The sequence below is a fragment of the Protopterus annectens genome, chromosome 15.part0 (genome assembly GCF_019279795.1).
Source record: "Protopterus annectens isolate FY-2018-M chromosome 15.part0, PAN1.0, whole genome shotgun sequence".
Lineage (NCBI taxonomy): Eukaryota > Metazoa > Chordata > Ceratodontiformes > Protopteridae > Protopterus > Protopterus annectens.
The window spans coordinates 412,412,927-412,426,767 of record NC_056749.1 but is presented as its reverse complement, the minus strand read 5'-3'; the positions used below and the strand labels follow the sequence as shown (position 1 = coordinate 412,426,767).

The window sequence follows — 13,841 nt, the reverse complement described above, 5'->3', positions numbered from 1 at the left end:
AGTTCTGGGAGTTGGCTCGGTGACCAAACAGCTGCACTACTACAGCACTGATCTCAATGAATAATGCTAATAGCCACAACTGAAGGAAACTGCTGACTGTTGAGAAGCAACACACTTGAAGATTTCTCAGGCAAGTGTGATACAATTTAGTCAGAAGAAATAAACCACTGTGATGCTGGTTCTGAATGTGTCAGAAAAACAAGAAAAAAATGCAATTATTTCCAGTGTAAACCTGTTCTTTTCTACTGAAAGACTTGCTTCATCTTTTCCAACCTACTTGAAGCAACTTGCATGCTAGTATATATCATGACTACTGGAAGTAGACTAATCCTATTAAGAAGCACATACGAGCTCAGTATTACATTTAGGCATCTGAAATGTCATTTAAGTCTTTGTGAATCATCCATCCTTCCAACAGTCCAGGTTTATTTAAACAAGAATACTACATGATTTTAAAGGCAGCAAATACAAACAATACCACAAAGTAAAAGTAATGTGAAAATGACTGCTGCTCAATAGCAAATATGGAAAGTTAAAGTTTAATGTACTCCCTATTAAGAGAAAATGAGCTGCTACAGATTACATATTCACAGACAGAGAATGGTATAAATGAAAAACCATCAAATATGTATAAAATATAATGTATATATTTTTCTTTATACCAAGCAATGTCACAAATCCCAACTCTCCTAATTTAAGTACTTAGAAATAATTTACACATTACCCTCTTACACTTATGATAATTTAAAACAAAAACATAATATTTTTAAAGTACAAACAGGAGACAGGATGAAGAGAAATGGCAAGGGGGTTAAATAACATTATAAAAATTTTCAGCCTCCATTGGGAACAAATCTATTTATTGAAGTTGTGCCTGCAAGTGAAATACCAAAATCTGCAGGCTGTTATAAATGTCTGATGAAATCAAAATCTAAAAATCAAACAAATGATTGGAAAAATGCATATTAAGCTTACTTTTATGTAAATATTTAGTGGAAGGTATGTCATGGACAGTATAATCTTTTACAGAATGACAGTTTCTGTGCACATCCACATAAGAACTTAACATTACCTATAAACCTTCTGTACAAATTGTACTGCAGTTCCTGAGCTTATAATGCTCAGAATAAATACAGCCATGAAGTGTTTTGATGCATGCAAAATGTTTTTGTCTTTAGTCTTGCACTTGATCTCGAAGACGTGCCAGTCTCTGAGAAAGTTCATCCTACAGAAAAAGAGTAGCACACAATTATTTTAAGCAATGCATGGTTCACCGTCTTTCAAAGGAAATATTAATAGTGCATTTCAAAGTTTCCTCTGCTCTCTGCCTCAAATGTGAAAGTAATGCAAAATAAATGGTACCTCAAACTCACACATGACTGACACAGAAGTAGCTGGAAAAATAAATAGCAACTCTTACCTGTGAGTGTGTTTAGATGTGTACTCTGCAATAAAAGTGACAGCCAATCAAGTGATGATTCCTTTTTTGCATCGGCTGCTTGCATGGGATGGGCCAGTGGTACAAAAATAGATATAGCTGCAAATCCTCCATAACACCCACTGATGTGTATCCTGACCTGGATTGCAGCTCCAGTAGGACACTGTTTCTCTGTCTTACACCCACTGCACACAAGGGCAAGGTCCTCCTTTGAATTTAAGTAGAGTAAGACAGCTGTTGGAAAAATGAAGGCCTGACTGCCCTTTGTGTCTTGCACTAAAATTTTATTTCACATTCCTCTTTGTTGGGCACACAGTGATGCAGTGGTTAAATACTGCTGTTTCATAGTGTTTTGTTTAGATCCCAGAGGGGATGCCTTCTGTGGAAAGATTGCATATAATGTAATGTATACTGCTACAAAGTGTGTGTGTGTATGTGTGTGTCACATCTTGCATTGGACTAGAGTCTTATTCAGAATTTATTCTCTGCCTCATGCCCACTACTTGCTGGAGGAAGGTTTCTGCTCCCTTATGTCATTGAATATGATAAAGCAGGTATTAAAATTTAATGAATGATTACTTTTTGCTCCACAAACTACATGTATTTTTATGAAAAACATTAGATATGGCTTATAAATTACAACTGCGTACCAGCAGACATTTGAATAACAGGAATGCTGTTGCAAGAATTAATATGTATGGGATAAGCAAAAGGCAGAGGTCAGTCCACTACACACATCTCCACATACATTTTTCTAGTAGTACATGGCTATAACTGCACACCAGGACATTTTTAGTGAGCCCTGCTATACTATAAAGATGAAGCAGCTCCCCGTCCTGCTATAATCTTTTTTGGTACCTGAAAGAAGCAATAACGTGATGATACATATGAATTTTTGCAGAAAGGTCAAAGGAACATTGAAAGTATGAAAAAAGGTAGGAAACTACAAAATAAATCAATACCCATCAGTAGTTGTAACAAAGTAGCAATAAATGTTGTATATATCTTCTAACCTAACAATGCTGAGAAGAATATTAAATACAGTACTCTACATAAAAAAAAATTCAAAACACTCATGAATTTTTGATAATGGATGTAATTACTATAAATAACCACTAAATACATATCAAATTCAGTCAGGACATAAGGACGGAGCCTATGCTGCAGCAACGATCCTATTATTTAAATTAGAAGTTATGTACCTACCATAACGTTCCATGTTAGTTGTCTTCTCTCGCCTTCTTTCTTGCTGGATGGGTTCGGAGCCGATCCTCGGCTCCGACTCGGCACTTGCTTTAGCTCGAGAACTCCTTTTACCAGCTCGAGGCAACCCTATATCCCATGATGCAAGGCGGAACTACCTCAGATCTCGTTTGGTAGATAACTTACCCTGCTAAAGACTATCCTAAAAAAATTAGGAACAATGGTTCCTAAAAGAGATCCTCCTAACAACGTACCGGAGGAAACAATCTAATAGGAACTCTCCAAGATCTGTCCAGGCCAGGGGGAAGGAGGGAGGGGCCAAGAAAGAAGGCGAGAGAAGACAACTAACATGGAACATTATGGTAGGTACATAACTTCTAAATGTTAAGTTGTCAATCTCGCCTTCATTCTTGCTGGATGGGACCGCGTCCCTAGTGCCTGTATCCCGGGTGGCTCAATGGAACAGACTCTTGAGAACTGTGGAACCAAAACTGGCCCTATCTCTAGAGGCCAAGTCCAACTTGTAATGAGAAACAAAGGTATGAGGCGTGGCCCAAGTAGCTGCTGCACAAATGGTGTCAATGGGTAGTCTATCCTGAAAAGCTGCAGAAGTGGATAGACTCCTGGTTGAGTGTGCTTTAGGCTTAGAAGATAGCTGTTTGCCCCTGAGAGAGTATACATAGGAAATAGTGGAAGTCAACCATCTGGATAAGGTCACTTTAGATACTGGAAGACCTATCCTGTTTTCTGCATAGGAGACAAATAATTGGTCCGATTTTCTGAATTGTTTAGTTCTATGCAAATAGTACCTGAGCTGACGATGGACATCCAAAAATGCAGTTTCTGTTCAGCTCTGTCGGAATAGTTTGGGAAAAAGACTGGTAGGTCTATAGATTGGTTAATGTTGGTTTGAGATACGACTTTGGGAAGAAAGGAAGGGTTAGTTCTTAATGATACCCTGTCCTTATGAAAAACCAAATAAGGGGAACGAATGCAGAGAGCTTGAATCTCGAAACCCTTCTTGCAGAAGTGATAGCCAGTAAAAATATAGTTTTCCAGGTCAATAACTTCAAAGAACATGAAGCAGACGGTTCAAGGAGGTAGTATCAAGGATGCCAACATTAAGTTCAGATCCCATTGCGGAGGAGGATGCTTTATAGGTGGTTTTAGGAGGAAAACTCCTCTGAGAAAGGCCTTGCATAACCTATGAGACATAATGTTATTGTCATGCAGGCCAACATGATACTTAGAAATAGCAGCCAGTTGTACTTTGACTGTAGATGACGAGGATCCTGAATGAAAAACCTCCGCCAGGAAATCTAAAACCGAATGTACAGGAGCAGTAAAGGGGTCAATATTTCTAGAATTCGCCCAAATAGAAAAACGTCGCCACTTGCTAGCATATACAGTCCTAGTGGACGACTTCAAGGAAGAGACTAAAATGTCTCTGACTGAGTCCGAAATCATCGGTAGCCTGGCTAGGGTAGGAAGTGGAGCAACCAAGCAGTGAGGCTGAGAGAATGAATGGCCCGGTGCTGCTGACCCGATTGGTGGATCAAGAGATCCGGAACTGGGTCCAGATGCCAGGGCTGCACTAGAAGATGACGATGCAGAGACGGAAACCAAATTTGTCGAGGCCAATATGGGGCAATGAGGATCAACTTGGCTCTCAAAATGGTGGCTTTCTGAATGACTTGTGGAATCAAGGGAAAAGGAGGAAAAGCGTACAGAAGTCCCCGGGGCCAATCCTGGGTTAGAGAGTCTCTCAGAGGTTGGCCTGGAAGGGGAAAGAGTGAAGAAATCGGGGCACTTGTTGTTTTGAGGAGTAGCAAAAAGATCGCAACAAGGAGTGCCCCACTTCAGAAAAATCTGATCCACTACAGATTGATTGAGAGACCACTCGTGAGGCATCAGAATGGATCTGCTCAGCCTGTCCGCTAATAGGTTGGACCTGCCGGGAATGTGCGTTGCTATCAGAAACCGCTGAGAAGAGATCGCCCACTGCCAAAGTCTGAGAGCTTCTCGACATAACGGATAGGACCTGGTCCCGCCCTGCTTGTTGATGTACCAGACTACGGACATGTTGTCCGTCTGTACTGCAATAGTCCCCGTGGGAAGAAAGTCGTTAAGGGCTTGCAACGTTAAAAGCACTGCTCTCATCTCCAGGACATTTATGTGCAGATGGTATTCTATGGGTTGCCACGTCCCGTGGACCATCCTGCCCTGATAATGCCCCCCCCCCACCCAATCAGAGAGGCATCCGTAGTGACTGTGGCAACTGGAGGAGGGGGAATAAAGGGTCGGCCCTGATGAAGAAGAGGGGAAGATATCCACCAGTTCAGATGAGCTCGGCACGAATGTGTTACCAAGATTTCGTGCCTCATCGGGAGACTGTGGTACGACCACTGCGTGAATAGCATCCACTGCAGAAGACGCATGTGGAAGCGAGCCAGAGGTAGAAGAACAATGGCCGCAGCCATAAGACCTAGAACCTTCAGTATAAATCTGGCTTTGATCTTGTTGCTTTGCAAAAGAAGCCGAACAAATTTTTGGATGTCCAGAATTCTTTGATTTGTTAGTCTGGCTAACATTTTGACGGTGTTTAATTCTGCCTATAAAGGTGATAGATTGGCAAGGCAGCAGAGAAGATTTTTCAAGTTTACTGAGATTCCCAAACTCCTGCAAAGCTGTAGAGTGTAGTCTCTGGACTGAAGGAGCTGACACTTGGTGGTGGCGGAGAGGAGCCAGTCGTCCAAATAGGGAAACACCTGGAATCCTCGACGTCTCAGATGAGCTGTGACCACTGCCATGCATTTGGTAAACACTCTGGGGCTGAAGTGAGGCCAAAGGGCAGGGCTCTGAATTGGTAATGACTGGTCCCTAGCCGAAAGCGGAGAAACCTTCTGGAGCGTCTGTGAATCTTTATGTGATAGTACGCATCCTGAAGGTCTATAGAGCACATCCAGTTGTCTTTGCCCAGAAAGGGCAGAATGGACTGAAGCGTGACCATCCGAATCTTGCCTTCTTGACAAATCTGTTCAGATTGCTCAGGTCTAATATTGGTCTCCAATCTCCCGTCCTTTTGGGGACCAAAAAGAATCTGGAGTAGATGCCGGATCCTACCTGGTCTGCTGGCACAGTCTGGACGGCTCTTTTTTCTTGGAGCTTTGAAACCTCCTGTTCTGCCAAATCCCTTTGACCGGGTGAGATGTCTGGAAGGGATTGTAGAGGTACGGGAAACCTTTCGAAGGGGATTTTGTAACCCTCGGATATAATCGACTGTACCCATATTTCTTGAGATAGGGATTGCCAGGCTACTGGGTACAGCGAAATCCTTCCCGACTGCCTCCAAGGGTGGACAGTCGGGCAACACCTCAGGGATGCTGAAAGGGCTTCTCAGGAAGAGACTCCCTGTTGCCCTGGTTCTGAGGAGCCCCCCTGCCTCTAGGGCGGCGTCTATTATTGTTACCCCTCTGCCTCTGGGGGTAAACTGACCACGTGTGTCCGTGTAGCTCCTTGGGCTTTACGGAACCACATCTTCCCCTTCTGACCCTTGGGGTATGGTCTAGAAGGAGTGGAAAACTGGACTCCAACGGCAGAAAGAGTTTTACCGTCCTGCTCACACCTGGTCAAGGTATCCTTCACCTGAGGTCCGAACAAAGCCGAACCATCAAAGGGGTATTAGTGAAGGACGCCTTAAAGGGGTCCACAAAATTACAAAGCCGCATCCAGGCTTGGCGTCTAAGAGCAACTCCTGTGCCTGCGGCCCTGCTCGCTCCATCGGCCGCATAGGATATGAGCCGCATGGAGGAGTTAGATATGGAATTCAGGATAGCAAGCTGCGAGGCAATCTTTTCCTGAGCCCCAGCAGCAGAAGGATCCTGGACTACTTCTCCCAGTTCCTTGAGAATATCTCGTTGAAGCCTGGTGAAGTGACAAAGATAATTCAGCGAACGATAGCAAAGGTCGCTGAAGAAAACATCCGCTTTCCATACCTGTCCATGGTCCTAGAGTCCTTATTAGGAGGATGGACAGGTACTGAAGGATCCGCCAGTTCCTTCTTAGTGGCAGCCGCCACCACCATAGCATCCACCGAGACACCCTTGGAAAGGAACTGTTTGTCCGAAGGGGCTGTAATGAATTTGGATGGTCTTCTGGGGACAGGTTCCACAGAATCTGGAGCCGCCCACACCTTACGAGCCACTACCTGCATAAGTGGGTCGAAAGGCGGAGACACCCAGGAGGTGGAGGGTCGGGATCCAAAAGCCTCCAGGTATACCGACTCATCCTCGGAGGGGTCAATGGAGGGCCAATTCCCCCTCTGTTTAAGGAGCTCAAGGATGTCTGAAAAGGAGACATCCTCAGAGGGGGACCGTGGGGAACCCTCCGACTCACCCAAGTCGGTATCAGATGTAGAAGACTCAGGGGAGTCTGTGTGTTTCCTCTTACACGTCCTCTTCCGAGGGGGTTCCCCTGCAGGATCAGGAGAAACCTCGGAAGAGGAGGAAATTCCCAGTGGGGAAACCTGGGGCGATGGATCCCTGGGCCTGTGAGCAAGAGGCTGGCAAGAGGCATCTGCAGGCACTGAAGAGGGAGGAGCTAGAGGGATGGACCGTTGACCAGGCTCAGAGGCCAGGACACTCCTCATCACCTCAAAGGCTCCTCTCCCCGGGAGGCCGGAACACACCCGCTCCGAAGAAACAGGAATGGTCGGCTCCAAAGAGAGAGAAGGCTCCGAGGCCGATGTCGGCGCCGTGCTTACCAAGGCCGAAGCCCCGAGAGGGAGAGCGGGGTCGGACAAGGGTCAGATGCCACTAGCCCCCTCGGAGCCGACAGTGGAAACCCGACGACCGGATCCCTCCAAGGAAGGTCTCAAGGAGGAGATCGGAGCCGAGGACGACGTAGCCGAAGGATGTATCGGCTCCGGCATCGAAACAGTCGCTGTCCCGAGAAGCTCCGGCTCCGAACTGCGATGTGGAGTCGGAGGAGGAAGTTCAAGGATTGGGGCTATAGCCGAAATCTGTTGAGACGGGCTATGGAGCATTTGGGCCAGTGCCTGAGACTTCAACAGCCTGCTTACCACCCTCTCTAAATCGTGGTCAGACAGCCTGGAAGATCTCGAAGATCGGCTCCGATGGCTCCGCTCCGACAAAAGAGGAGACCCCGGAGCCGAGTGGATACTCAGTATAGAAGGGGACCGGGATCTCTTACGGGTCGAAGCCATCGGAGCCGAAGTCCCTTGAACCCCAGATGGAGCCGAGGATATCTCGCCCGATGCTGATAAAGTGTCGGCTCCAGCCGGAGCCGACAAGGCCACAGTAGTCAGGGTGTCGGAGCCGGCGCCGAACCCACTACTTTCAAAGAAGATGTATCGGCTCCAGCCGGAGCCGATATCGGCACCGACGGGCGGAGCCACCGAGGAGGCTTGGACACTGTAGCCTGAGCCTCGTGGTTTAGGAGGTTTTCCTGACCCTAATTTAGGAGGAGAACCTTCTGGCTTAAGTAAGCCTCGGAGGATGAGTTTATTCCTCCTTTCCTGCAGGACTCTCTGGCTAAAAGCATGACATAAAGCACAGGAGTCCTGCAGGTGCAAAGGCCCCAGGCAATAAACACAAGAAGTGTGACCGTCTGTCAGAGACATTTGCTGACAGCACTGGTCACACTTCTTGAAGCCTGAGACCTTGCCTTCTCTTGACATCCTAGGAGGATGGAAACACAAACAATCCCAACAAACACACAAATTAATCCCTTACACAAACACACAGGAAGGGAATAACCAATGGGGAATTAGGCCTGACTAAAAAAACTTTAGATAAAGAATTATAAAAGGTTTAAAACAAGGGAATAGGGTGGGCTGTAACTAACTACAGACTAAACTGACACTAAAAGGGAAAATTAAACCCCTAACTACACTTTTTCTTATTTTACAAGAAAAAACTTACCTCAGCTGGCAAAGGAGACCTCTTTCGCTAAGCGGCAAACGAGATCTGAGGTAGTTCCGCCTTGCATCATGGGATATAGGGTTGCCTCGAGCTGGTAAAAGGAGTTCTCAAGCTAAAGCAAGTGCCGAGTCGGAGCCGAGGATCGGCTCCGAACCCATCCAGCAAGAATGAAGGCGAGATTGACAACTTAACATCAAATGTTACTGTGATGCTCTCACACCACTATATTATGTTTATCATAAAGACTGCTGCAGCAGAAATTCATATCATGGGACAATGCCAAGCAGCGCACCCTTGGCATCCTGTAGATCATCTAAAGCAATCCCTGCAGGACAGCCAAGACAAATCCTGGTCTACCTTTACACCATATCTAATATGTAGAGTTTAAAGAATGCATGAATAGCTGTCCAAGTGGCAGCTCACAAATATTTTTAAACAAGGGCATAGTGTTAGCTGGTAAACTGGTACAGCGAGCCCTAACCTCACTATAGTATTACTATATTTGTCATAACAGAGATAATTCAGTTAGGTGACTACTCAAAAGAGGTCTGTTTTCTAACAGAAGGACCTGTTTTTCTTGAAGATAGGAAAAGTACAGTTGAGTACACTTACCATAAATGTAGATGTTTAAGTGTATTCACTGTTGCAGTCATTACATTTGGGTAATCTGTTGGCAGGTTGCCCTCAGTTGGCCTGATTAACAAAGTTTTGGGTCCTGCATCGGTTGCTGTCTATGTTTCCATGACGTCAGGTCGACATGGGTATAAAACATGCAGCCGACGTCATTACGTCAGTTTTTCTTGCCCCAGATGTCAGGTGCCCCCCCGAATGGGGAGCAAAATATAATGTTAAATTACAGCAATATACCTCCAATCAAAAGCAAATACACCAAAAAGGCTTTTAAGCATAGGAACAGAAAGTAGCGGTATAGTGAGAGAAAAAAGCAGGGGGCTGGAGGGAGGGTAACCAGGACTGCAACAGTGAGTACACTCTAACATCTACATTTATGGCAAGTGTATACAACTGTACTATGTTCTTCGTGTTTCACTGTTGCAGTCATTACATTTGGGTAGATTCCCACAGTCATGGTTGGGAGGATGGATTTATACAGCATTAGGACCAGCTATAAGGCCCTGCAAGACAGCAGTGGCAAAGCCAGCTCTGGATTTAGAGAAAATTGGTAAATGGTACTGCTTGGTGAAAGTATGAACTTAACACCAGGTAGCAGCTTCTAGAATATCCCTGGTAGGAACACCTCTGAGAAAGGCTGTAGATGTAGATGCAGCCCTGGTGGAATGAGATCTGATCCCCTGGGGGATAGGCTTTCCATGATGCTTGTAGCAGAAATGAATGCAATGGTTTATCCATTTAGAAATGGTTTGTTTTGAAATAGCCTTTCCCTCTGCCCCTGCAGCAAATGCCACTAGCAGTTGTTCAGATTTTCTTTATGTTTTAGTTCTGTCCAAGTAAAATCTCAGTTGTCTGTGCTCATCCAATGAATACAGAATCCATTCCCCTTTGTTCTGTGGATTGGGAAAGAAAGCTGGCAAATGAATGGGCTAATTAAGAGCCACACTGGATACCACACTGGGCATGAAGGATGGATTGGTCCTGAGTGACACCCTGTCCGCATGAAAAAATGATGAAAGGCTCCACTACCATAAGGGCCTGTAACTCAGACATCCTTCTAACTGAAGTAATTGCCAGAAGGAAGGCTGTTTTCCAAGAAAGAAATGTTAAGTCTGCAGTAGCAGCTGGCTTGAAAGGAGGCAGAGTGAGTTTTTCCAATACAAAGTTAAGGTCCCAGACAGGGATTGGAGCTCTCCTGGGTGGTCTCAAGTTCATGGCCCCTCTGAGGTATTGCTTGAGCAGAGGATGAGAGAAGAGGGGAGGTTCTGTGTTATAATGAGCTAAAATGGCTGCGGTGTGGATTTTAATGGAGGAAAAAGACAGGCCCTTGTGAAGCATCACAGTTAAATATTGTAAAATCTCAGGTAAACTGGGGGCTGCTGTGCTCATTCCTTGAGACTGATTCCAAGCACAGAATCTTTTCCATTTGATAGCATAAGATTTTCTAGTACTAGGTTTTCTTGCCTCCAATAAGACATCCATCACAGTTTGCTGAGGGATACTAAGGGTGAATTTAAGTGATTAGCCAAGCTGCAAGGTTCAATGTAGGGAGCTGAGGGTGCAGAATCTGGTTCTCCTGCTGAGACAGAAAGGAAGGTGTCTGAGGCAGGTGCCATAAGGATATTACAGACACACTGCGCAAGAGCGGGTACCAGTGTTGGCGTGACCAGTCTGGAGCAATCAAATTCATTTTTGGTCTGTCCTGTTTGACTTTTAGCAGAACTTTGGAGAGCAGAGGGGGAAAGGTGTAGACTGATAGGTTTTTCCAGTTGAAGGACAGAGCATCCACTTTCCAGGCTTTTTTGTGTGTAGTTCTTGTGCAAAACTTGTCCAACTGGTAGTTCTGGGGGGAGGCAAATAGATCTATGTCGGGGCTCCCCCATTTGCTTGTCAACATGTTGAAAATCCGTGGTTCCAGTTTCCATTCATGTGGATCCATGAGATTTGCCCTGAAGGCACTTCCCTGCCAGATAAGCACCCCATGCATAGTCTGATGTGTCTGCAGTCAGGGTTTGGGCGGCAGGGGGCGGTGTGAATGGCAGTCCCTTGTTTTGGTGGCAGGCCTCTGCCCACCATAGGAACTCTAGGCGCAGACAAGGTATGATAGGAATCATTGTTTCCAGGCTGTGACAATGTTGACTCCATAAACTTTTTAAGTACCACCAAAGTTTCCTCATATGCAGTCTTGCATATGTAATTAGAAGAATGCAGGAGGCCATGAACCCCAAGGCTTGCACTATTTGTCTTGCAGATAGCAGGGTTTTTGTGGCCACCTGTTTGAAGTAAGTCACCAAATGAATTTGCTTTTCTGGCGTGAGGAAAGCCATCTGGGCAGTTGTATTCAAGCTTGCACTCAGGAATGTAAATTTTTGAGAGGGTACCAGTTGTAATTTCTTTTTGTTTATGGTGTACCCTACACAAGTTAGAACCCTTTTTACAAACACCAGATGTTGTATAAGTATGTCCTGGTTTTCTGCCTGAATTAGACAATCGTCCAGGTATGGATATATTTGAATCTTTCTTTGCCTGCAAAATGCAATTACTGGAGCCAGCCAGACAAGCCAAAGGGCAGTGCAGAGAACGGATAATGCAATTAGCCTGCTTTGAAGCGTAGGTATCTTCTGCAAGATTCCCTAATTGGGATATGCAGGTAAGCTTATTTTAAATCTAGAGTTGCCAACCAGGCATCCTTGCCTAGCATAGGAAACAACTGGTGAAGAGTCAGCATCTTGAATTTTGGAATGTCCAGAAAGTTGTTTAGAGTAGACAGGTCCATTAATGGATGCCATGATTTGTCTTTTCTGGGTACCAGGAAAAGTCTGGAATAGAAAACTCGTCCCTTTTCCTCTTCTGGTACTGGGTAAATAGCCCCCATGTTTAGGAGGAAAAGTACTTGTTTCTGAGCCTCTGCCCACTGATTTGGGGGCAGGTCTGGCCAGCCGTTTGGTGTTGGCAACGTGTGAAAATGAAATCTGTATCCCTGGGACACTATTTAAAATCAATTTGTACTGGGTTATGAGTTGCCAGTTTTTAGCATGAAGAGCAATTTTTCCCCCCAAAGGGGCGGCTGAGAGGTAAGTGCTTGGTAATTGTAAAGGAAAGTCATTGAGACTGTTTACCATAGGGTGGTGTCTTGTTAATTCCAGATTTGGAAGTGGACGCACCCCGTTGCTTAGTTCTGAGAGTCCCTTGGGACTGAAACCTGGTGCTTTTGGTGTGTCTGGGTTTGGCTTGAATGGATCTGGAAGGAGCTGGAGAGGACCAGTACTGAGTAGGACAGTGCCTACTAAATCTTGGAGGTTGCACTTGTAAGAAATCTTTCACAGTTTGCATAGATTTAGCTTTATCTTCCATCTTTTTTAGAACTTCTTCAGCCTTATTGCCAAACAGACTGTCATGATACAAAGGAGCATCCAACAATTTTGCTTTAACATGATCAGGCAGAGATTGCTCCTTAAGTCAAGCATGCCTTCTAAGCACAGACCCAGTAACAGCAGCCCTGCAAGAGGCCTCTAAAGAATCAAAACCACATTGCAAAGTATGTTTTCCAACTTGTTCAGCTGAATGCAAAAATCCTGTAAATCTTTATTTTCCACACAGTCAGAAATCAACATAATTTTCTGTTTAAGCAGTCCCATGATATGTTGTTGATATTTTAGCATATGAAATTGACAGTTTAAAGCCCTGATTGCCAGGGTTGCAGAAGTATAAACCTTTTTACCCCATCTGTCCAGCGCCCTGGAGTCTCTATAAGAAGGGGTAGGATTTTTAGCAGTAGAAGCCTTAATTGCCCTTGGACATCTGAGAAATGTTTTCTGGGTCGCAACAGGATTTTTGAAAAGGAACTTGTGGGACTCAGGAACTCTGTAGTATCTGTCGGGTTTACTAGGAGCCAGAGGCAGGGAATCAGGGGCCATACTGGATTAAGAAAACACATCATCAACAATGTCTAGTACAGGAGGTATAGCCAAAGGCCTATGCTGAGGTAGAAGGAGGAAATCCCTAAGCCTCTTTTTGGATTCAGAAAATTCCTGACTTTCCCAGTGGAAATGCTCCCCTTAAAGTATGTAAAGTTTCCCCAAAAGAAAAGTCCTCGGGGGGGGGGGGGAGCAGAGGGGATGGAATACTCTGCATCAGAATCCTCATAAGTAGGTATGGACAAATCCAGGTCATTAGAAGAGTCAGAAGAAACAGAGTCCTGTTCAGAAGATTCATAGTCAAGCTCAGGCCTAGGCCTCTTAGAAGTGGGGGGGGGGGGGTTGATTATCCCTGATTAGAGTAATTAAACCTTCAGCCATTTTGATCATTTGTTTTTTAGGCATAGGGGACTGAACATGTGGCCTGGGCGTTGTTTTTTTTAGACATAGCTCGAGATTTAGGCCTTAGTATAGAAGGTGGAGTCGGTTTAATATGCAAGTCTGTAAGCCTGAATACACCTTCAGAAGCTGGTGCCTGCACAGCGGCTCCGAACCCATCCAAGATAGAGACATCCGCGGGTTCCATAGATGAAGCATCTCGCGGCATACCGGACTCTGAATGGGTCTCAGTAGAGGCCTGTGAATCAGAAGTAGCGGGTATCAAGGGCTGTGAAAGCATCTCACTGAGTACCGACGAACTGGCGACTGGCT

At 45.2% G+C, this 13,841-nt stretch overlaps 1 protein-coding gene across 1 annotated transcript in view; it reads right to left on the bottom strand.

Moving 5' to 3' along the window:
- Positions 1–406: 406 nt before the first annotated feature.
- The window catches only part of CHMP1B (charged multivesicular body protein 1B), a 557,897-nt gene continuing 544,462 nt past the window's right edge, over positions 407–13,841 (bottom strand). Inside the window, exon 8 of the mRNA XM_044057148.1 lies at positions 407–1,225. Coding sequence (XP_043913083.1) covers positions 1,175–1,225 — 51 coding nt within the window. The 3' untranslated portion in view covers positions 407–1,174. The remainder of the gene's footprint in view (positions 1,226–13,841) is intronic.